This window comes from Taurulus bubalis (assembly GCF_910589615.1).
Source record: "Taurulus bubalis genome assembly, chromosome: 12".
NCBI classification, from domain to species: domain Eukaryota; kingdom Metazoa; phylum Chordata; class Actinopteri; order Perciformes; family Cottidae; genus Taurulus; species Taurulus bubalis.
In genome coordinates, this window is record NC_136600.1 from 25,609,735 (window position 1) to 25,632,234 (window position 22,500).

Sequence of the window (22,500 nt, forward strand, 5' to 3'; positions counted from 1 at the left end):
CTACTGGTTAACAGTTTTAATTATGTTAAACGGTCCGTTCCAAGAGGAACAAGAATATAAAGTGAAGACTTATAAAAGCAAAAGAAAAACTAAAACACAATTTGAAACACAAGTGACAGCAGAGTTTGGTTTGGTCAAAGAAATAAAATACTATATATTTTTTTACAAAACATGCATGAAGAAAGTCATTTATAAAGTAACTCACCCAAAGCGCTGCTCAGATTGGTTTCATTGGACTCTATCGAGGTGATGTCCTTCTGTGACAAACAAAGAGGGAATGTTTCCACTACAGACCACAGGAATGTGTGTGTTATGCTCTGTGATGAGTGGAGGTTTGAAGTGTTCTTCAAACACACACTGGTCACTACGAGATGTCGTGGTACTGGTTCCCAATATAAACCACAATGGATGTCAATACTGTATTTATAATACATTAATTACCTCAACGGCTTAAACTTGTTGGAGCTGTATACTTTAACATGTGGAATTAATTAAAGTCAAAAGGACATTTTCATTTTCAACAATGTTATTTGTTTGCCTTCAGTGGTCAAACAAACAAATATATATATATATATATATATATATATATATATATATATATATATATATATATATATATATATATATATATATATATATATATATTATATAAATATAATACTGTAATGATACCAAACACTTGCATGGTTGTTTTCACAGCTTTTGTTGTTTTTCTTATTTTTACTTATTTACTTGCTAAAACATTTTAGTTTCTTTTTTATGGCCCTTCTTGGCCAAGATGCATTGTTAAATTATTTTATTCTTTCTTACTTTTGAAGGAAGTAAGTTCTTGTTAATCTGTAAACAAATACCTAAATAAAATACGTATATACACTTACCAGGAGAAATCCAATTTGAGCTAGAAACTCTTCAGACACAATTCGACATCTGAAGACCTAAGAGAAGACGTCACACAGGTGATGAGTGGAGGGCTGATGGGAGGTGATGCTCAGGTGTACCAGCAGCGCATCATGACATCAACAACCACAGGAAACAGTACATTATGGACATTATGAGGCAAAATGGAGCCACACTTGTGTAGAAAAATGCTTAAACATTATAGTCAGACAATAAAGAAAACTCCAGGTTACCTGTGAGGAAAGAAGCTCCAGCACGACGGACATGGTAGGCAAAGTGTGTTTGAGCTGTCTGCTCTGAGCCGTGGTCGGGTGCTTCCTCCCGGTCACAGCTTGCAACGCACACAAGACGTCCTCTAGGGAGAGGTGAGGAGGCAAGGAGGCAAGGAGGCAAGGAGACACAAGAGGTGATGAGGAGGGATCAGCGTAGCAGTACAATTAATAGAAATGTCTCTTCCTGTTTATATATAAGACATATATTACAAGCACAGTCATGCAGAGGGGTATTGTGTGTGTGTGTGTGTGTGTATATATATATATATATATATATATATATATATACACACATATGTATGTGTGTGTGTATGTATGCACGTGTATATATATATAGCAGTGCTATATATATATATATATATATATATAGCAGTGCTATATATATATATATATATATATATATATATAGCAGTGCTATATATATATATATATATATATATATATATATATATATATATATATATATATATATATATATATATATATATATATATATATATATATATATACATACATCCGGAAAGTGCTTAACTTTTTCCACATTTTGTTATGTTACAGCCTTATTCCAAAATGGATTAAATTCATTTTTTTCCTCAACATTCTTCACACAACACCCCATAATGACAAAGTGAAAACAGTTTTGGGGAAATCTTTGCAAATCTATTAAAAATAAAGAACGAAAATATGTACATAAGTATTCACAGCCTTTGCCATGACACTAAAACATTGAGCTCAGGTCCACCCTGTATCATCCTTGAGATGTTTCTACAACTTGATTGGAGTCCATTTGTGCTAAATCCAGTTGATTCGACATGATTTAGAAAGGCACACACCTGTCTATAGCAGGTCCCACAGTTGACAGCGCATGTCAGAGCACAAACCAAGCCATGAAGTCCAAGGAATTGTCTGTAGACCTCCGAGACAGAATTGTATAGAGCCACAGATCTGGCGAAGGGTACAGAAACATTTCTGCAGCATTGAAGGTCCCAAAGAGCACAGTGGCCTCCGTCATCCGGACACGGAAGAAGTTTGGAACCACCAGAACTTTTCCAAGCGTCGGCCGCCCAGCCAAACCGAGCGATTGGGGGAGAAGGGCCTTAGTCAGGGAGGTGACCAAGAACCCGATGGTCCCTCTGACAGAGCTCCAGCGTTGATCTATGAAGAGAGGAGAACCTTCCAGAAGGACAACCATCTCTGCAGCACTCCACAAATCAGGCCTGTGTGGTGGAGCGGCCAGACGGAAGCCACTCGGTAAAAAGCACATGACAGCACGTCTGGAGTTTTCTAAAAGGCACCTGAAGGACTCTCAGACCATGAGAAACAAAACTCTCTGGTCTGATGAAACAAAGATTGAACTCTTTGGCCTGAATGCCAAGCATCAAGTCTGGAGGAAACCAGGCACTGCTCATCACCTGGCCAATACCATCCCTACAGTGAAGCATGGTGGTGGCAGCATCCTTTCTGAAGGAAACCAATACCATCCCTACAGTGAAGCATGGTGGTGGCAGCATCCTTTCTGAAGGAAACCAATACCATCCCTACAGTGAAGCTCGGTGGTGGCAGCATCCTTTCTGAAGGAAACCAATATCATCCCTACAGTGAAGCTCGGTGGTGGCAGCATCATGCTGTGGGGATGTTTTTCAGCGGCAGGAACTGGGAGACTAGTCAGGATTCAGGGAAAGATAGATGCAGCAATGTACAGAGACATCCTCAATGAAAACCTGCTCCAGAGCGCTCTGGACCTCAGACTGGGGCGACGGTTCATCTTTCAACAGGACAACGACCCGAAGCACACAGCCAAGACAACAAAGGACTGTCTTGAGGAAACTCTGTGAATGTCCTTGAGTGGCCCAGCCAGAGCCCTGACTTGAACCCGAGTGAATATCTCTGGAGAGATCTGAAAGTGGCTGTGCACCGACGCTCCCCATCCAACCTGATACAATTTGAGAGGTTCTGCAAAGAAGAATGGGAGAAACTGCCCAGAAATAGGTTTACCAAGCTTGTAGCATCAGACTCAAGAGGACTTGAGGCTGTAATTGCTGCCAAAGGTGCTTCAACAAAGTGTTGAGCAAAGGCTGTGAATTCGTTCTTTATTTTTAATAGGTTTGCAAAAATTTCCCCAAAACTTTTTTCACTTTGTCATTATGGGGTGTTGTGTGTAGACTGTTGAGGAAAAAAAATAATTTAATCCATTTTGGAATAAGGTCGTAGCATAATAAAATGTGGAAAAAGCACAAGCGCTACACATATATATATATATATATATATATATATATATATATATATATATATATATATATATATATATATATATATATGTGTGTGTGTGTGTGTGTGTGTGTGTACCCAGTATCAGTAGTGCAGTGCCACTGAGATACACGACCAGCACGTCCAGACACCTGGACAGGTATCCCAGCTGGTTCTCTTTGAGGGGCGTGGCTTTGCGCAGGTCTCTCTCCAGGTGCATCACCAGTCTAGACAGAAAGACACTCTCTTTGTTTCGTGTTCACTCCGGTGGGTTCCTGGTCAACGAGCTACAATGTGGCCTGCATGCCTCAAAAGAAGGGGCAGAGAGATCGGCCAAGAGAGAGAGAGACTCGCTCGGGCGCCCGAGTTTGACTGCTTCTACTTAACAGTAATCAATAATATTCTATTCACAAATTCATAGCAGAGCCAAAAGGTTACCACTGCTTACTGGTATTTATTACCAACACACACACACACACACACATTCATCGAGGTCATATTAGTTAACAAATATTGATTCTGAGCTTTCGAGGAGAATCGTGCAGGAGGAGGAGGGATTACAGATTCAGTGTTTTTCCTCTCAATGTTGCATAAAAGATTAGCAGCACGATTCACAGTGAGATGGAATCCAACACAGCTTTTTCTATATTCAGGCTGCCGCACATTGCACGGGAGCTTGAATAGTAATTTCTGCATTTCACCTTGTTTTTATGGGTTTATGGGCAACCTTAGAACCTCAGGTATGAAAGGCATTTCTCCCATTAATATCTTAACAACATGTGATAGGTATTGAATTCCACAGGACTAGTTGGTGGGAGAATGTTTTAGTTACAACTCGGGAAGCAATTTGTTTAGTGTAACATGTTGTTCAGAAGGGCGTTAGGAGGGAGTGGTTTTGGGATAGACGGTGCAGGAAGAGAAAGTTTTGTTTCTTTGTGTTGCCTAATTTAAATGTAAGGGTCCCATCTGTAATGATGTAATGATTTGAAGTGAAGCTTTAACCCTAGAACACGACGTTAAAGATAGTAAAACCATTACTAACGTTGAGTATATTTTACACAATATAATGTACCTGATAAAATCAAAATATATTAAAATACAACAATACAAGGCAAATTGAAGTACTCTTCTTTTATTTTACCCTATAGAACTTTTCATGAAACTAAAAACAAGTATTATGGGGGGACCTGGAAAAAAGGCACACACAAGACACGCCCACCTTCGACAAGACACGCCCACCTTCGACAAGACACGCCCACCTTCGACAAGACACGCCCACCTTCGACAAGACACGCCCACCTTCGACAAGACACATCTACCTTCGACAAGACACGCTCACCTTCGACAAGACACGCTCACCTTCAATAAGACACGCCTACCTTTAATAAGACACGCCTACCTTTAATAAGATACGCCTACATTTAATAAGACACGCCTACCTTTAATAAGACACGCCTACCTTCAATAAGACATGCCTACCTTCAATAAGACACACCTACCTTTAATAAAACACACCTACCTTTAATAAAACACACCTACCTTCAATAAGACACGCTCACCTTCAATAAGACACGCTCACCTTCAATAAGACACGCCTACCTTTAATAAGACACGCCTACCTTCAATAAGACACACCTACCTTCAATAAGACACGCTCACCTTCAATAAGACACACCTACCTTCAATAAGACACGCTAACATCACCATGCTAACATGCTCACAATAACAGTGCTAACACGCTGATGTTCAGCAGGTGTAATGTGTACACATTTCCTAATTAGTACTTCACCCCCATTGCAGCCGAGGGTGATGGGATGTCATTGTTTTGCAGGTGTTTGATCTATGATGGCGGTGCTCTAGCTCTGTGCCCGCTCCCCGTCTGTCTGTCTGCCTATTTGTCGCCCTGAAAGACTTCCACCTGTGTGAGACTTTGTCTGTTGAACGCATCACACTCCAGTCCCGATGGCAATCTTAACACTTCCTCAGTGAGGCCTGAGCAAGTTTATCTCACACACACAAAAACACACGTTTTCACGCCGCTGAGGAGCTAATTAAACGCAGCGTGCTCGGTGGGTGAGAGCGGGGCTGAGAGACGGGTGCCTGTGTGTGCGGTTGAATCATGCAGAGGGCTCGGTGGGAGAGAGACGGGCAGGTCAACTCTGACATCTCCGACACAGCGAACAGAGGAAGAGCAAGTAAGTGTGTGTGTGTGTTTGAGTGTGGGAGAGACAGACTGATATATATATATATATATATATCATGCATATGCATCTGATCATGTGAGCGATGCACATTCACAGATGCATTTGCAAGTGAGTGTGGGGTGAAACACAGGACAACCAGCTAATGAGCCATTTGAAGTTCCAGTAAAGTTACAACATGCAGCCGCACAAACACAATGTCCAGGGCCCATGCGTTTACATCATCATTCCCACGGCTGCTGCGCTAGTTAGCGCAAAGGTTACACAGAGTACAGCCGCCTTGCCAACAGCCGCAGGCAGCGTTTTTATGAAGAAAGCATCCCTTCTTAAAAGCAATCTGCTTCAAGACTGTGTTGGAAAAAAAAAGCTTTCTGTGAGCGCTTGAATCAGAATGTGAAACCTCTGCTTCAAGATAAATCACTCTGCAAAAGCATGCATTGCCAAATGTGTTGGTTCAATAATCCGCTAAATCTGGAAACTGATCTTTTGGAAAACAATGACATGAGCATGCTCAGACACAATCCGCTGCTGTGTGGCAGCACAGTTAAGATGTCACCTTCCTACAAGCAAACAAATCACTTTCACACGTTGCTCAGTTAGTAAAATAAAGCAAATGTACATATCAAATCTAGCTGGGACACTGGAGAGCCCTCATCTATGAGTATAAGTGTGTATGTACCTGCGCTGACAGCAGTATAGCAGTGTGTGTGTGTTGTCCTTTATTAGTAGCAGTAGCATTAGAAAGGCCTTGGCTCTCGTTACTGTGGATGGACTCTCCAGGCAGCACAGAACCTTCAACACCAAATCCTACAAGACACAAAAGAACAGAGTGAAACTGACGGTACGATGCAAAACGCTGCAAAGCAACACACGTGTACCTGGCTACGTGCACACAGAGTAGACAGAGAATAGACACACAATATATCCCTGCAATGGTTCCCAATAATGTATGCAAAGAAATAAGAAAGTATTCCGCGTAACATTTTCCCTAAGGTAATCTGAAAATGTGTCGACTAAGAGGCTAAAATGTTAATCAGCTCAGACACATTATCACACAACATGCACACACACACACAGACACACACCACACACACACAAAACAAACTTGTATGCCTACAGCTACTTTAGACATCCATTCACTCAGCATAAACGCAGCCGCAGTAACTGGTCGGAAAAATGTGTGACTGGCCAACATTCATTACCATTATCATTATCACCAGCGCCATACGCTCCCGACTGTGTGTGTGTGTGTGTGTCTGTGTGTGAGCTAACGGGAAAGATTGTGCACGCGTGTGTGTCTATGAGGCGACACACCAAGTTAATTAATTTCAAAACCCAGTAGTGTGTGTGTCTCGCTGATAAGTCCCTCCCCACTACCCATAATGCCCTGCTGAAGTAGAAGGCTGCAGCGCGTTCATTCAGCCAATTAGCCTAGATACTGACACACTCTACAAATTAGCGTACACGTACGTGCACACACACACACACACACACACACACACACACACTAACAGACAGAGTTCTGTGTAAACAAACTCTTGGACTGTCTGTCTTTGTGCCAGGGGAGAGAAAAGGAGGGTGAATGCATATCAGTGTATAATTAGAGCAGAGTTGAAGTACTAAGTTTGTATGCGGGTGTTAAATTGGATGCTCAATGCAAATAAATTCAGTTCAGAGTCAATTACGATGCTAGACTCCAAGTTAAAAACCTTCAAATCAATTTTAGCTCCTCTGCCTCGCCAAGATTAGCACTTGGTGAACACACTAGATGGGCTGTGTTGTGACACATTAAATAGGAAACACGTCAGAATTAGTTCGCTCACAGTTCAGCATTAGTTCATGAACTATAATTAAGAAAGAGAGAGAAAGAAAGAGAGAGAGACACACAGAGAGAGAGACAGACACAGAGAGAGAGAGACTGACATAGAGAGAGAGACAGACACACACACACAGAGAGAGAGATACAGAGAGAGAGAGAGCTCGAACACAGAGAGAGAGAGAGAGAGAGTTTAATTTGTTTCTCATGTTTTCATCTCTTGTGTGAAAATGTTTTCCCTATGAGTGACTTTCCCTCTTCAGCATCTCTAAAAATTAAACCAATCCAGTGGGAATTTCCGGTAGAAGTGCAATAAAAAAGCAGAATAACAAGAAGATGATGTGGTTGTGTGTGTGCAGGTGTGCAGGTGTGCAGGTGTGCAGGTACCCTGCGCTGTGTGACGCGGTGTGTTTGGATGCTGGAGGTGAGCAGGGCGGCGGCCATGGCGGTGAGGAGGTGCTGCTGGACCCGGGCCCCGGCTCCACCCGCGCCCTCCAACACGGCCTCGGGCCCGCAGGTGTCAATCACTGCCAAGAAGACCGCCGGCACCACCTGGGTTAACCTGGACAGAGCCTGGAGACGCAGAGGCGACAGGTACACACATGCAGAGAGTTCATGTCGCCGTAAGGCCATGTCGGTGTCCTAAAATAAGATGTTCTGAATTGTTTTGAACATTTAGGGGGTAAATAACCTAAATGCATTTGTAATCCCACCCACTGCGCCATCAACAGAGGAGTGAATATAACTCACTGTCTGGCGAGGAGGGAAAATAAAATAAGAACCCAAAGATAGACATGCATGTAGACGATCTTGATATTTGGCGGATGGAGCTGCTTTCATCTTGAGCTTCCAAAAGGTATGCATCACTTAAAAAAACTATAACTATTTGTTTTCATTTGCAGCAACAGCTTGCCTTTTGTTAATGTCTTTTTGTGTTCTTAGGTTCCAATCATGTCGTAGTGACCTGTCAATCACCTTGTAGCCCCGCCCCTAAAGCGTCCCCTGCTTTATGGTCTGTATAACAACATAAGAAGACTTGAAACTAGAGATTGAGGCATAAACTCGTGTTTACAATGTTTACTGAGGGAATCAAGAGAGAAGTAGAGTCATTTATATAGACTTCTATACAACCAGAGGAGTCGCCCCCTGGTGGTCAGGAGAGAGAATGCAGCTTTAACACATGAAGCATAGACTTCTATACAACCACAGGAGTCACCCCCTGGTGGTCAGGAGAGATAATGCAAGTTGTCGTATATATATATATAAGTCGTATATATATATATATATATATATATATATATATATATATATATATATATATATATATATATATATATATATATATACGTATATATATATATATATATATATATACGTATATATATATATATATATATACGTATATATATATATATATATATATATATATATATATATATATACGTATATATATATATATATATATATATATATATATATATATATATATATATATATATATATATATATATATACGTATATATATATATATATATATATATATATATATATATATATATATATATATATATATATATATATATACGTCAGTGTTTATCCCTGTGTGTATTCAAGCGTGTGAACTCACAGAGATGGCAGTGACTCTGACGGCCTCCACAGGTGAGTGGGTGAACAGGTACCACAGGGCAGACCCTATCTCCGTGGTAACCAGGTGGTGGGCGGGGCCAGAGACAGCGGTGGAAATGTTCTCTATGGCTTTAGCGGCCATGTGATGAACTATGGAATCATCCTGGAAGACAGACACAAAAAGACATTTCTATCATATGAATACACTTTGGAACAATAACCAACCAGGTATATATTATTACCTTGAAATTATTACTTCATGTACTGGTTGACAACTGGATTTGACAACCCCCGATTAATACAAACACCAACACTACTTGTCAACATGTTTACAGATAACAGAATGTTAAATAAATACCACAGGGCCAGTACAAATATGCATCGAATACATGTAAAGATTAGCTTCCATACGTGTGTGTGTGTGTGTGTGTGTGTGTGTGTGTGTGTGCACATGCAGTAGCAGAGCAGCAGCGTGTGCTTTGTGTCCAAAAAATGAGTTTTTTCTTCTTTTTTATACTCATTTTGTGGTCCATTGTTAAGTTGGAAACTCAAAACTCGATTACTGAAAAATGTCAAACACCGTAAGACAGAAATGAACAAAGAAGTAACGCAATCACAAACTGACAATTAGATTAGCGCTCAACATCACCTCAATACAAAAACAAGAGAGAGGTTGCCTCCGTGTGTGTGTGTAAGTGTGTGTGTGTGTGTACTGTATGTGCCCACACACCTCACCCCGAGTAGAGAATAGTTGTTTGTGTTCAACAATGGGGCTAATGAAATCTCTGTGGCTGAGGAAATTAGTTTTTCCAGGAACGTCATTGTGGAGAAAGACAGGAAGTAGAACAGAAGTGATTGCTCCTGTCGGGTTATTATTGTGTTTCACTGTGTTACATCACTTGACGCCACTCTCCCTAGATATGAGCTACAATGGAGTCTATTCATAAAACACAGTTAACTATATTTTGTGGCAAAAGGTTTCATAATAACAGCTGAAACATGAATTTAAAAACATGGCATTTTATCGTGGTAATTCTGAAAAGTGGTGCAGGTGAGAGATTATATATATTGTATATGCAACGTACAACATTTAGGAAACTTATGCCCATTCCAGTGATGCTCCATTGGAAATATGTCTTTTTAATATCCAACTTTAAGCTCGAAAACTGGCTGTGCAAAGTTTTTTAGTTTGTTTCTTATCACACAAGTGCAGCTGTTGTCTACAATGGACTCAAACGGTGACACATCTTCGCACAATCCATTCCTCTGCTGTGCACCGGTGTCTCAGTGCGTTTCAAACAGACATAGTTTTGGCGTAATACAGTTGAATAAACGACTTGGATTGAGTATGTGGATTAGGATGCAGGAATGGTTTAAGAACTGTGTGTAGAAATTAAAATACACGTATTATCACCTTATTTATCTATCATAATATACATCAATGCAAACCGTGTATATCTGCTGTGAGTCAGAGAGAGCAGATTGCAAAGGCAGGCGTTACTGTGTGTTTTTATCACAAGATTTACCTCGACGCCATCTGCCTTAACATATGCACGATGCAAGAACAGCAGAATAGTGCCCTTGTGTCCGGAAACAAAGATAACCTTTTAAAATTAAGAAAAAACAATTCTCTTTACGCTTCAAGGATGAACCTCTGAAATATTGTTATGCACTGTGATCCACAGTTCTTACACAGCCTATTCACACACATTGGGGCCTCTAATTATAACGCTAAAATAGAGCTAAAATAATCTCGTACCTATTAATCCAATATAGGACATCACAATGTGCATTCAACACCAAGGGACTACGGTGCATGAGACCGTAATGGATCCTCCGGCACCCCTGTGGGAGCCAGCAGAATGGTCTGTTCCAGCGTTCCCCAGGCCGTGCGGGCCAGCTCACTAATGAGCCCACGGGGGAGCCCCCGCTGTCTGTGTGTTTAATAGACTGTAGCCCTGCCAGGGACTACACAGAAGAGAAAGAGGGGAAGACTTAAAGAGAGAGAGAGAGCGCTGCAGCGAGAGAGAAATCCTCACATGTGGTGAGAAACAAGACGCTCATGCAAGAAACTCCATCATTACGATGCAGAGGAAGAAATGCAGGAGACAGAGGCAAGAGAGAGTTATTCTCATTATAATTTCTCCCAGCATGAGGAAGAAGTTCATCGGAGAAACACACTCATTATATTATACTCAGTGTCCTACTTAAACCTCACGTATTCGGAGAGCCAACGTTAAAGAAATTAGAGTAAAAATGTCGCAGCCGGCTTTCCTTATAACTCGGCTGCAAGGTCATCGAAGATTTCCTTTTCTCACACGTAAAGAGAGAGATGTGTAGTTCTACAGGACGCAGTTTGAATTTTAAAATCACAGAAAAGCTGAGAGCGCGTCTGTACACAACCAAACAAACCATATTTAAACATGCAATAGCTGTCAGGACTATCCATGACTTTTCCATGACTTTGAACCAAATTTCCATTACAAACATTTAGTGAAATCTGGGTGTAAACAGTAAAAAGTGAGTAAATGTAAACTTTTGGGATTTTATTTTTTCCATAGGATTTTTCCAAGCCTGGAAATAAACATTTACATTTTTTTCCACGGTTTTCCATGAGCGTATAAATCCTGTAATAACATTAATAACTCTGTATCTCCTCATTGATGATTGCCATAGATTTGATAGAATCAGAAAGGAAGTAGCATTTGGTAGATTTAAAGCATGATGTTCAGCCTTCTGCAACTCTAATTAAATGGCATACACACTCTCATACAAGCTAACTTCCAACATGCACTTTTTATCCTAATTTAAGACGAGTACAGATGGATATAATACTCTTGCAAAACACTCATGTTTCAATTTCTGGTTTCCTGGGTTTGAATTTGGCAAATGCTGAAGAACATTTATTTTTAGCTTCCTGGTGTATCCAGTTTCAACAGGATTTCCATCTTTTTGTCAAGTTTCAACAGGACTAACTGGCTTCCTGGATGGAATTAAAAAATCTCCCCTTTTTTGTGGCTCAGGGCTGACAGATAAGATTCACGCTCTTTTGATCTTTGATCCTCTGGCTGAAATAAGTTGGAGAAACCTCTGTTCCAGATGAAAAGAGTTAAAAGGCTATAGGCAGATATGGAACAATAAAATCCCGTCTTCAAGTGTCGATCAGTAGATTAGTTTTATATCCAAACATGTTTGCACCTGGCCTCTGGGTCTCAAGTAGAAAGAGAACGCATCACAAAAAACGACATCACATGACTCGACGCAGGATCCGTGTGTATGCGTGTGTGTGTGTGCGTGTTCACATGTCTGATGTGGTTTCCTCTGTAATTAAAGTCCTTCAGAAGCCTGCACCTGGTTTTGAATGAGCCCCTATGGCAAAGACACAGACACCATCTATCAGCCTCACACAGAACATCTAACACCGCTAATAGCACACTCAAAGAGAGAGACAGCCTGTCTGATGACAGACAGACAGGCAGGCAGCAGGGAGGAAGAAACATGTGGACAAAACACACGAAGAGAGCAACAAGTGCAAAGAGACAAACAATCACAGGTGAAATAATGATACAGAAACAGAAGTACAGGCAGGTAAAAGAGGCAAAAGGCAGAATGAGCGAAGATAACAGGAACAAGAGGACATGAATCTTTCCCTCTTTTTTCTGTGCATAATGGACAATGCAACAATTTATTTTCAAAAAATGTGCAACTCAATACAACACAGTAACCGTGTGTGTGTGTGTGTGTGTGTGTGTGTGTGTGTGTGTGTGTGTGTGTGTGTGTGTGTGTGGTCACTTTATGTGAGTGACACGAGGGTAAGACCCATGACCGCCTCTCCGATACCCTGTGTTCTCTCCTCCTTTGTGGAAGATAGGGATAAATCATTAATAGGCTCACCGCTGCCGTGTGCGCGCGTGTGTGTGTGTGTGTGTGGGGGGGGGGGGGGGGGGGGGGGGGGGATTTTTGCCTTCTGCCCCCTGGCTTCTATCACTGTAATACTGCTATTTCTGCTGCACACAGGCACACATGTAAACGCGCACACACACACACACACACACACACACACACACACACACACACACACACACACACACACACACACACACACACACACACACACACACACACACACACACACACACACACACACACACTTTCTCCATCACAGGCAGCAGAAGCATCATCTTGTTCAGACTCATAAATAATTTCCTGCAGCTCAAGTCTGGCCTGGAAACCTGCCTTTCACTCCATGCCATTCACTCCCCCTCTCCAAGTCTCTCTCTCTCTCTCTCTGTCTCTCTCTCTCTCTCTCTCTCTCTCTCTCTCTCTCTCTCTCTCTCTGCCATCTCCTCTCCTCCTTCCAATGCACTGACGCTTCTCTCTCTCTTCCTCTCTGCCATCCCCCACTATCCCCCTGTCCACTGGTGAAACCTCCATGCTCGCTTTGGCTCTGTGCCCCCCAGTCGACCCCTTCTTCTACTACAACCATCTCCATCCCTCTCTCCATCCCTCTCTCCATCCCTCCATCCCTCTCTCCGGTGCTTCTCTTGTGAATCAGGGAAACTCTCCCCAGCAGCAGAGGGGGCTGGGGGTCAGACGCCGCTTCCAAAATCACACTGCCTGGATTTACATTTAGCAGCACATTGGTAAACAATCTCCTGCTGCAGACAAACACGACGCGGGGAACGCTTCACTAAGCATTGGAGACACATATGCATTCTAAAAGTAGTTAAAGTTAAGCTAAGAGTAGTTAAAACATACAATTTGGTATTTATGCTCTGCTGCTATTTAAGAGACAGTGAATTAAAAGTCATTTTTACGCTGCATAAGTCAATATTTGACTTATCTTTGGAGGATTAGCTGCACCAATCAATATTTTGATTTTAAAAAATGAGTCTAATGTGGAATGTGTTGCACGTTGTGACGGACTCCCAGACGATCATCACCCAACTCCACAGGCTACATTCACACTTTATACTTTTTCTCTTTTAAAAAACACAACTTTTGCTACGTTTACGCTACCTATAAAAACAAAATGTCGCAGACGCCCACGCGCGCTACGTGGCCGTGTCCCTCGTCACCAGAAGACAACAAACACCATCAGCCTTAATTACCTGACTACTCGAGGGTAATTCAACATGGACAACAAATTACAGACGTTGCTGACCTTGTTGTCTATTCTAGCAGCAGCTGTGCGGTTCAATTCTGCATTTTAATATATTACAACGGCCTACATGCGTAGGAGGCAAGCTATTATTTGAACATTTTGCGAGGCGTCCAGCAGCGTCATCGGCCCTCAGGAGCGAGTGAGTGAAGGAGGGCGAAGGAGGACTTCTCTTTTCTTATCTATGCTTATTTTGTACTTATTCAGCACAACTTCAACAGAGTTAAGTGTGAGAACCGAGTGGAGACATGCGAGAAACTTATGTTGACTGAATTTCTTGACCCATAAAAGTAAAGAGATGGAGCAAGACCTAAAGGCAGCCTAATAACTAAGTTTGAGTTGAGTGAGTGTGTGGGAATACAGAGGAGCAAGACCTTTTTATTATTATTATTATTATTATGTACTACAATAATTCTTGGTTGTATTTTCTGTGACTAGAGTAGACAATCTGCTTCCTGTTTACAACGGCACACACAGTCCCAGTATCTGAATGGTCATGTGATACACGTCTTCAGGCGTTAGTGTGCACGGAGATTATTTCCCAAATGGTGCTGAGAGTTGTTTTAAGAAACGAAAACGTATCTGGGTGGATGTTGCCTGCAGTTTCCATCAGTACTCGATAGAAAACTGTATTGTTTTTTTCAGCCTGCAACTCCTCTCATCAAACTCATTTTGATGAGCAGCAAGCAGCTGCTTTCAGCAAGAAAACAATCAATAAAAACTCAAAACCTGCCAAGCACCGAATGGCAGACACAGTTAGGAACTAGCTGGTGAACATAGTCGAGCATCTTGCACCAAGACAGAGCTGAAACATGCATTCACATGCCGTCCTTCCAACGCTAAACCCTTCTAAGCAGAGTGCTTTAGTTGGCCTTTGGGAGGCTCATGACAGCATGATGCTTGATGAGTGAATGACCACTCAAAGCAGAGAAATGCACTTGCACATCATTGTGAAATGGGGGGTAAAACACTGGCATGCTAGCTAGCAGGGAACATGCCACAATAACCGGCAGGTCGCTAAGCTAAACACTGGCATTTTAGCTAGCAGGGAACATGCCACAATAACCGGCAGATCGCTAAGCTAAACACTGGCATGCTAGCTAGCAGGGAACATGCCACAATAACCCGCAGGTCGCAGGTCGCTTAGGTAAACACCGACATGCTAGCTAGCAGGGAACATGCCACAATAACCGGCAGGTCGCAGGTCGCTAAGGTAAACACCGACATGCTAGCTAGCAGGGAACATGCCACAATAACCGGCCAGGTCGTAGGTCACTAAACTAAACACCGACATGCCAGCTAGCAGGGAACATGCCACAATAACCGGCCAGGTCACTAACTGGACGTCACAGTCGATGATACGATATAACGTCTCTTGAATGAACCGTTACTGTTACCGGTCTCACACATGTCTGCAAGCCACGCAATTTTTTTCTATCCAATGATAGCAGTGATTCATTTGCAATGCAATTAATATAATTATCTGATCCAAGTGCTGGAGTGGCTGAGCCCTAAGGACTGACTTAGACATGGAGTTTCCCGTATTCCTAAAATATTCCACAAATATATGGCATTTCAGCATTAGGAATCAGGGTCCTTGCTCAACACTGCAAGTCTGTGGAAGTATAGTAAACTCTAGTAGAGTGTGATCACCTTGTTAACTCCAGGAAATGCAATGCCCATGAGACAAAGTTAGACTGTTTAGAATGCTCTGTAATGTAATAGCAGATATACTTGTGCAGCCACGGGGAAAACAGCCAGTCAGGGAGAGGGAGGAAGAGAGAGAGGGAGGGGGAGAGAGGAGGGCGAGATGGAAAGAGAGGAAGGCAGGTTGGGTCTGGGGATGAGTGTCTGGTCCCTAAGGCTGTGTGTGTGTGTGTGTGTGTGTGTGTGTGTGTGTGTGTGTGTGTGTGTGTGTGTGTATTTTTCCGTCAGCCTACTCTCACAGCTCAATAATGATAAATAAGTCAACCTCCCTTCTCCCCCCTTATCCCCCTCCTCCTGTCACACACACCCCTCTGTTCATCCCCCCCCCCCCCCCCCGATACTCTCCTAGTGGTAATGAAGCAACAGTAGGTACTAGCTGACAACTGTGCAGGACGGAGTTTCATCTATATTCATTCTGCTATAGCGGGCGTTGCCTTCTACCTCCGAGAGAAAAACAACACCCATCCCCTTCTCTCCCTCCACCTGTTCCCTCCATCAATCACACCAACACCCAGCAATGGCCACCCATGTATGAGCATTACAAAGAAGAGCACGACGGTATCGCTTGGTATGATGTGGACGCACTCAGCTGGACACCATTTTAAGAAGAAAGAAATAAGTAAACCAAAACTTAAAAGTGTAAATAACCTCACAGTTCTTCCAGCTGCAATGAATTAAGGAGGAAGCACAGTCACGGACTATATTGGTGAAGTAAAGAAGCACAGGGTCCCGACCAACATGATGCATACCTGAATACTTTAAACATATTTAAGGTATTTTTTATACTATTAATCCCAACTAAAGTCCTAATTTGTATTTATTAGGGAGGCATATTTAAATAGAAGTAGAGCGCAGAAAAAAGAAAAGAAAAAGAAAGACAGCAAGAAAGCTATCTACATTTCTGCTTCGGCTCCATCTACTGTATGTGCATGTCTGGAGGGTCCTAATTGCTGCTGAGGTCAGGCTGCAGAGCAGTAAAGGGTTGTGTTTGATGCAGGTAAGAGTGTGTGTGTGTGTGTGTGTGTGTGTGTGTGTGTGTGTGTGTGCGTGCGTGTGTGTGTGACTGCTCTGCATGCCCTTGACTTGCAGCTGGCAAACAACGCTTTAGGCCCCCACAGCTGCCTCATCATTACTGTTCCCCTGCCACACACACACACACACACACACACACACACACACACACACACACTCTCTCACTCGCAGGCACACGGAGTGAGAGACTTAGTCACAGCTACACAGGCACAAAAACAGACTCACGCAGACATACACAGAGACACTCACCCCTTCCCGCAGGCTCCTCATTAAGCCGGTGTAGGCGGCAGCGGGAACGAACCACAGCCCCTCTGGGGAGCCTCTCTTCACCTCCTGATAGAGAGACATAGAAGAGTCAGGGAGAAGGGGTGAGAGGAGAGAGGAGGAGGGGTACAGATGAGGGGGGGGAGGGAGTGGGAGAAAGGCAGAGCGATAGCGGGGAGGAGATGCAAGGAGAGAGGAGTGAGGAAGAGGGCAAGAAAGGGCACGTCGGTGAGGGGAGGAAGGTCGTGACCTCTAGGGAAGTTGGTCAAATTCATTCAGCGCAAAATACATGAAAACATAGTAAGTGTGGGCATAACGTTGTATTTTATTTTTGCTTGTTTGGGTACTCAATCATCTCACTCACAAATGACTGCAAATGACTAGTATTTTCTCAACTACTACTAAAATATATGTCAGAAAATAGTGGGACAAGTCCGTCATAACCAAACATTATTTCATTTAAAACTACATGAAACTGACATTTTACATTTTACAAACTGGAACTGGACAAGTTTGGCAGTTTTGCTTAAAGATTACCTGAATTGTTTGCAAATGTCTTTTGTTGATTCACTCTTACTCATCTGATCGTGTTGGAAATGTGTGTCTTCCTTGACAAAATATGTAGTATATACACCGTTTTATACCTTACATTCCATAAAACTCTGATTATTTCAACCGATGTTTCCATCTTTCCATCAAACAGTGCTGCTGGGCTTTAGGCGATATCTAACCTTGAGGATAACGGCAGCGCTGGAGGCCGTAACTAATCGTTGTCATTGACTGGTTTCTGCAGAAGAAGACTTTTTACCAGGGGACACTTAAAGGGCCATTCCATATTACTGGAATAAAACTGTCTCTCCTGCCGTTAAACAGACACAGTGGATGAGCTCACATCCTGTGTTTGGGCTCGTAATGAAGATATTAGCTACCCTGTTCGAGGGACTTCAATATTATTGGGCGTTAATGTTATTCAGTGAAGGGTTTCAACACCGTATGCTGCAAATGATGCCTCAAAGAATGGAATCATTAGAATCCTCAGCGGTGTTTTCTGTGGTCGTGTGCTATTCTAAGAAAGAAATGCACCATGCCCAACTGTACCCACCATATGGGAATACGTCTGACAACTTTTTAGTTTCAACCTTGAAACTATCGGTCCAAAGTCCAATAAAAGTTCATGTTTCTGTGGGTACGACCTTAAGGATAGAGGCAGCAATGCAGCTGATCGTTGACACTGACCAGAAAACCTTACACTCCTAAAGGGGACTCTTCAAATCAAATAATTACTGTTTTCTTTTTTTTTTAGAGCTATCAATTACTTAACTGGCTCTGCTGGAGGAAGTCAAATTATCAAAGGCATAAATAAGCAATAAGTCTGAGACACGGAGCTAAAAGTTGTGCTAATCATAGTAATCGACTGACAAAAACAAACTCAATCTAATCCTCATCCGAAGCAGATAAGCAGGCGGTCTTTCAGCAAGAAGGTACTTCAAACATCCGACTAATCACTGGCTTTGCTTCACATGAGAGGCGCTCTCTAATCACGACTCCATTCAAAACAGAAAATTACTATTATTATATTCTCACTGAAAACAACAAGCGAGGGGACAATATACCTGTACTGTGTGTGTGTGTGTGTGTGTGTGTGTGTGTGTGTATACACCAGTGACATACTCAACACATCAACAACACTGTAAGTAAACACGTCTTTTACTCTCTATTCTAAAAGTGACAGCCAGCACAAATAATGTGAGCTCTTCTATGTTTTAGTTGCAGCTTTCTGTATAGGCTTAATTTTTAATTCAACATTACAGTTATTTAGTACTTCTTAATGTCATTTATTGCCACGCTGCAGCTCGTGCTAGCAGATAGCCGCTGTGGTGAAGTGAAGGACGTGAGAGGTGAGTTACTGTACGTGCAATACAATGTTTAAAGTAAAAAAAAACATCTGTGTACACGTAAAACCAAAGTGAAACCATGTTCATACAAGTAAAGCATGAACGGTCGACCAAAAGCTTTTCTTTGTAAACTTCTCTGCCGGCTGAGACAGAGAGAAGATATTCCTTTATTAAAGCAGCCAGGAGGAGAGGCGACAGGAGGAAGGTCTGATACTGACGGACGTCTGTGTGCTTCATTCTTTATAAACGTCACTCAGAAATGTTTTTATATGTTTTATTGACATTGTACATTAGTTTCCAGTGAGATATTAATGACTTTATATGGTGACTTTGCTGTTTAAAACATAACTGTTGCTGCTCTAGAAACAATATTTAGCTTTGTCTAAACTACATTCTGTTTTTATTTGTTTTTAAATAATGTTTTAGTCACGTAAAAGAACAGAGTATTGATAAGAGGAGCCCCTCGTTGTACTAATCCTAAAGCTCTCCCTACCTGAAGGCCTCTTTAGATCCCTCACAGGTTGGAAAGGGAGGGGAGCAGCTGAGGGGTGTTTAGTTGGTTGCAACCTGATTCAAACCACTAGATGCCACTAAAACGACACTGTCCCTTTAAGGAAGAGAGGTCAGGAAAAAGCCATTTCTTAGAGGGGAAAACTGGGAGAGTCCAAATGTGTTTTCTTTCTTACCATTTGTTCTTTAATTAAGCATTAAGTGTTTGTTTTTGTGTTGGTGCATTTAATACTATCCAAGTTACTTGTATTTAATTAATAATAAAAACATACAACAAATTTAATAATAATAACTATACTGACTATTCTATTTTATCTCCTAGAAATCTACTTTAATTCCTGGTGGTAATACAACAACATTGAGTGGATGACTACCGTTGCAAGGAACTGAAACAGCTTGTCCAATGAACTGTGGAATAACTAAAATCGTGTGTGTGTGTGTGTGTGTGATCTCAGTATTATTATTATAAGTATTTTAATTGTCCGTTTGTGTCACTGTTTAGGAGAATACACTCAGTTGCCAGATTATTAGGCACACCTACATGAAACTAATGCGTCTGAAGAGCCTTCACCTTCGCTCTGGTGCTTCATTTTCCTCCTGTGACTCACACACATTTACACCTTGAGATGACGCTGTGAGCGAGGCACAGGAACCAGACAGTTAGAGTGGTATAGTTGCTTAAACACTCACTTTTTGCAGGAGCAGAGAATAAAATGAATCACGAGCCGCTCCGGACACCGGCGGCTTCAAGAGAGTAATAAGTGTAATCAGGCGGCTCCATCGATTTGTGAAGGTTATCCATCAGTCTTGTAAATATAAATCTCACACTTAATCGACTGGCCTGCCTAGATTGAGGTTAACCAGAAATAAATTGGGATCACCTTTTCTAATGAAGCCAAACAAAGCCTCCTTCACTCTCTCTTGTAATCGTCAGGGCTGTTGGGGTCAATTCGCTCTCAATTCAATTTAGTCAGCATGTTAATTCCAGCTCCATCCTAATGACGGAGCACTCGTCTTCATCCAGAGCGCTCTTCCTCACTGGAGCAATAAGAAATGTGTTTTGATCTTTCTGGCGTCTGTCACAAGTGTTGCGCTCGCTTCCCTTTGACTCATTAACTCTGAAGGAATTTAACATTCTGCAGTATTGACTTGAGAGCTGAGGAGAGAGAAACTTTTCCCCCTGAGGTGATGTTTACGGTGCGTGAACAGTGTTATGGGCGAGTTTGTGTAGAATTAACAATTCCTCTGTCTGTTAATTGTTTTTCAGATCGCATGTTATGAAATGGAATGATTTGGTTTTATAAAATAATGCAGACAATGTACAGAGTCACTGACAGACTGTTTTCAATACATGAGGGTAAATATGATTTGAGATGTTTGTAGGTTTACTGTACAAAAAGAAGATTTATTTCTATTGTAGGAGTTCATTATGGAACAACGCTAACATGAATGTAAGACTCATTTTGGGTTTTCAAAAGGATTATTTATAAAACAATTGTTGAGGGTTATGAATGAAATGTATGTATATGGAAGATTTTTTCTTTATTTTTTTCTTTATTTCAAATTAATTATCTGATTTAATTGATAATAATAATTAAAGATAGGAATATATAAGCATTTTTGCTTCTACCTACACATTTTCAGTCTTTCTGTTTTGTATATAATATAGAATATTGTATTGCATTGGAATGATTGACTGAATAAAACACACAAACAAACAAACAATTCTCTGCACAGAGCTGCAAGCGGAGCTCTGTGGTCATTGCATCGCTCATAACATGAAATAATATCAATCATTCAATGCACTTTTCCTGAGGTTTAGTATGTATAGTATCGGCCTGCACAATATTGACGGTGCTTAATATTTTAAAGAATGACGCTTCCACACTAATGAATGTTGATTTCATCTAAATGTTTGATTTTTTTCCAACACTGATTTCTTCTCATGTGGTCTCATGCTTCAGTGACTTTCAAAACAACAAAATGCAAAATTCTTTACCTTGATTATCCTTATGAAAATAAGTCAAACAGCAAGGAGTACCTTTCCAAATATGTGGCATAATGAATGAGTGAATGATTGCTATAAACGTCAGATAGATATTTACATAGTCTGCAATCGTTTAACTTCCCGACCAGTCATGTGGATCTTCACACTAGTCATCCTAAACCTGTATCACGTGTTTTGCTCCGTCTAAAAGAATATATATTAATATGTGTGTCAGCTGTGGAACGAGTGTGTTCTCATATAGTGTGTCTGGATGCATTCAATGTTTCCTTTGCCTCGCAGAAATATGAAAAGACAAATGTAAGGAGACCGTCTACCTGGGAGGCGATGAGGTAGAGGAGCTCCCCTAGTGGTGGCAGCAGGAACTGCTTGATTTTGCTGTTCCTCAGGTTCTCTCTCAGCAGGTCCGTCAGAGTGGACACGGCCTGGAAGGAGAGAAGAAATTCAGTTTCATCTTTTTATTGTTGCAAAATCAATTAAAAAATAATTAAAATAGACTTCATGTTCTATATTTACACAAAGAAAATGTACCAGCACTAACGTTTAACTATTTCAAGCATCGGTTTATAATTTCACAAAGGTATTCTCCCTTCATGTGTAGTTTTAGAATACAACAGGACAAATTAAACACATGGAAGTAAACTCCTTTAAATGCATCATATCCAATGTATGGTTGCAAATATACAATTACAATATGTATGTAACATTTTGGGATATCTTCTATCTAAGCTATGCAACTGTAACTTTTAACTCTGATTCTATTTAGCGACGCCCGTGATCTTTTTAGTGTCTGACCAAAAGGGGAAGAAACTAAAGCGAAGCAAAGGTCAACGCAGAAAGAGTGAGAAGGAAAGGGGAGGGTGAGAA

At 41.5% G+C, this 22,500-nt stretch overlaps 1 protein-coding gene across 1 annotated transcript in view; it reads right to left on the bottom strand.

The window, feature by feature from the left end:
* ulk4 (unc-51 like kinase 4) overlaps positions 1-22,500 on the bottom strand; it is a gene marked incomplete at both ends in the record, with an annotated part of 77,729 nt that overhangs the window by 40,052 nt on the left and 15,177 nt on the right. The window contains 9 exons of the mRNA XM_079227378.1: positions 206-257; positions 879-935; positions 1,131-1,252; positions 3,516-3,643; positions 6,297-6,424; positions 7,821-8,006; positions 9,061-9,222; positions 17,209-17,292; positions 21,951-22,058. Coding sequence (XP_079083504.1) covers positions 206-257; positions 879-935; positions 1,131-1,252; positions 3,516-3,643; positions 6,297-6,424; positions 7,821-8,006; positions 9,061-9,222; positions 17,209-17,292; positions 21,951-22,058 — 1,027 coding nt within the window. The remainder of the gene's footprint in view (positions 1-205; positions 258-878; positions 936-1,130; positions 1,253-3,515; positions 3,644-6,296; positions 6,425-7,820; positions 8,007-9,060; positions 9,223-17,208; positions 17,293-21,950; positions 22,059-22,500) is intronic.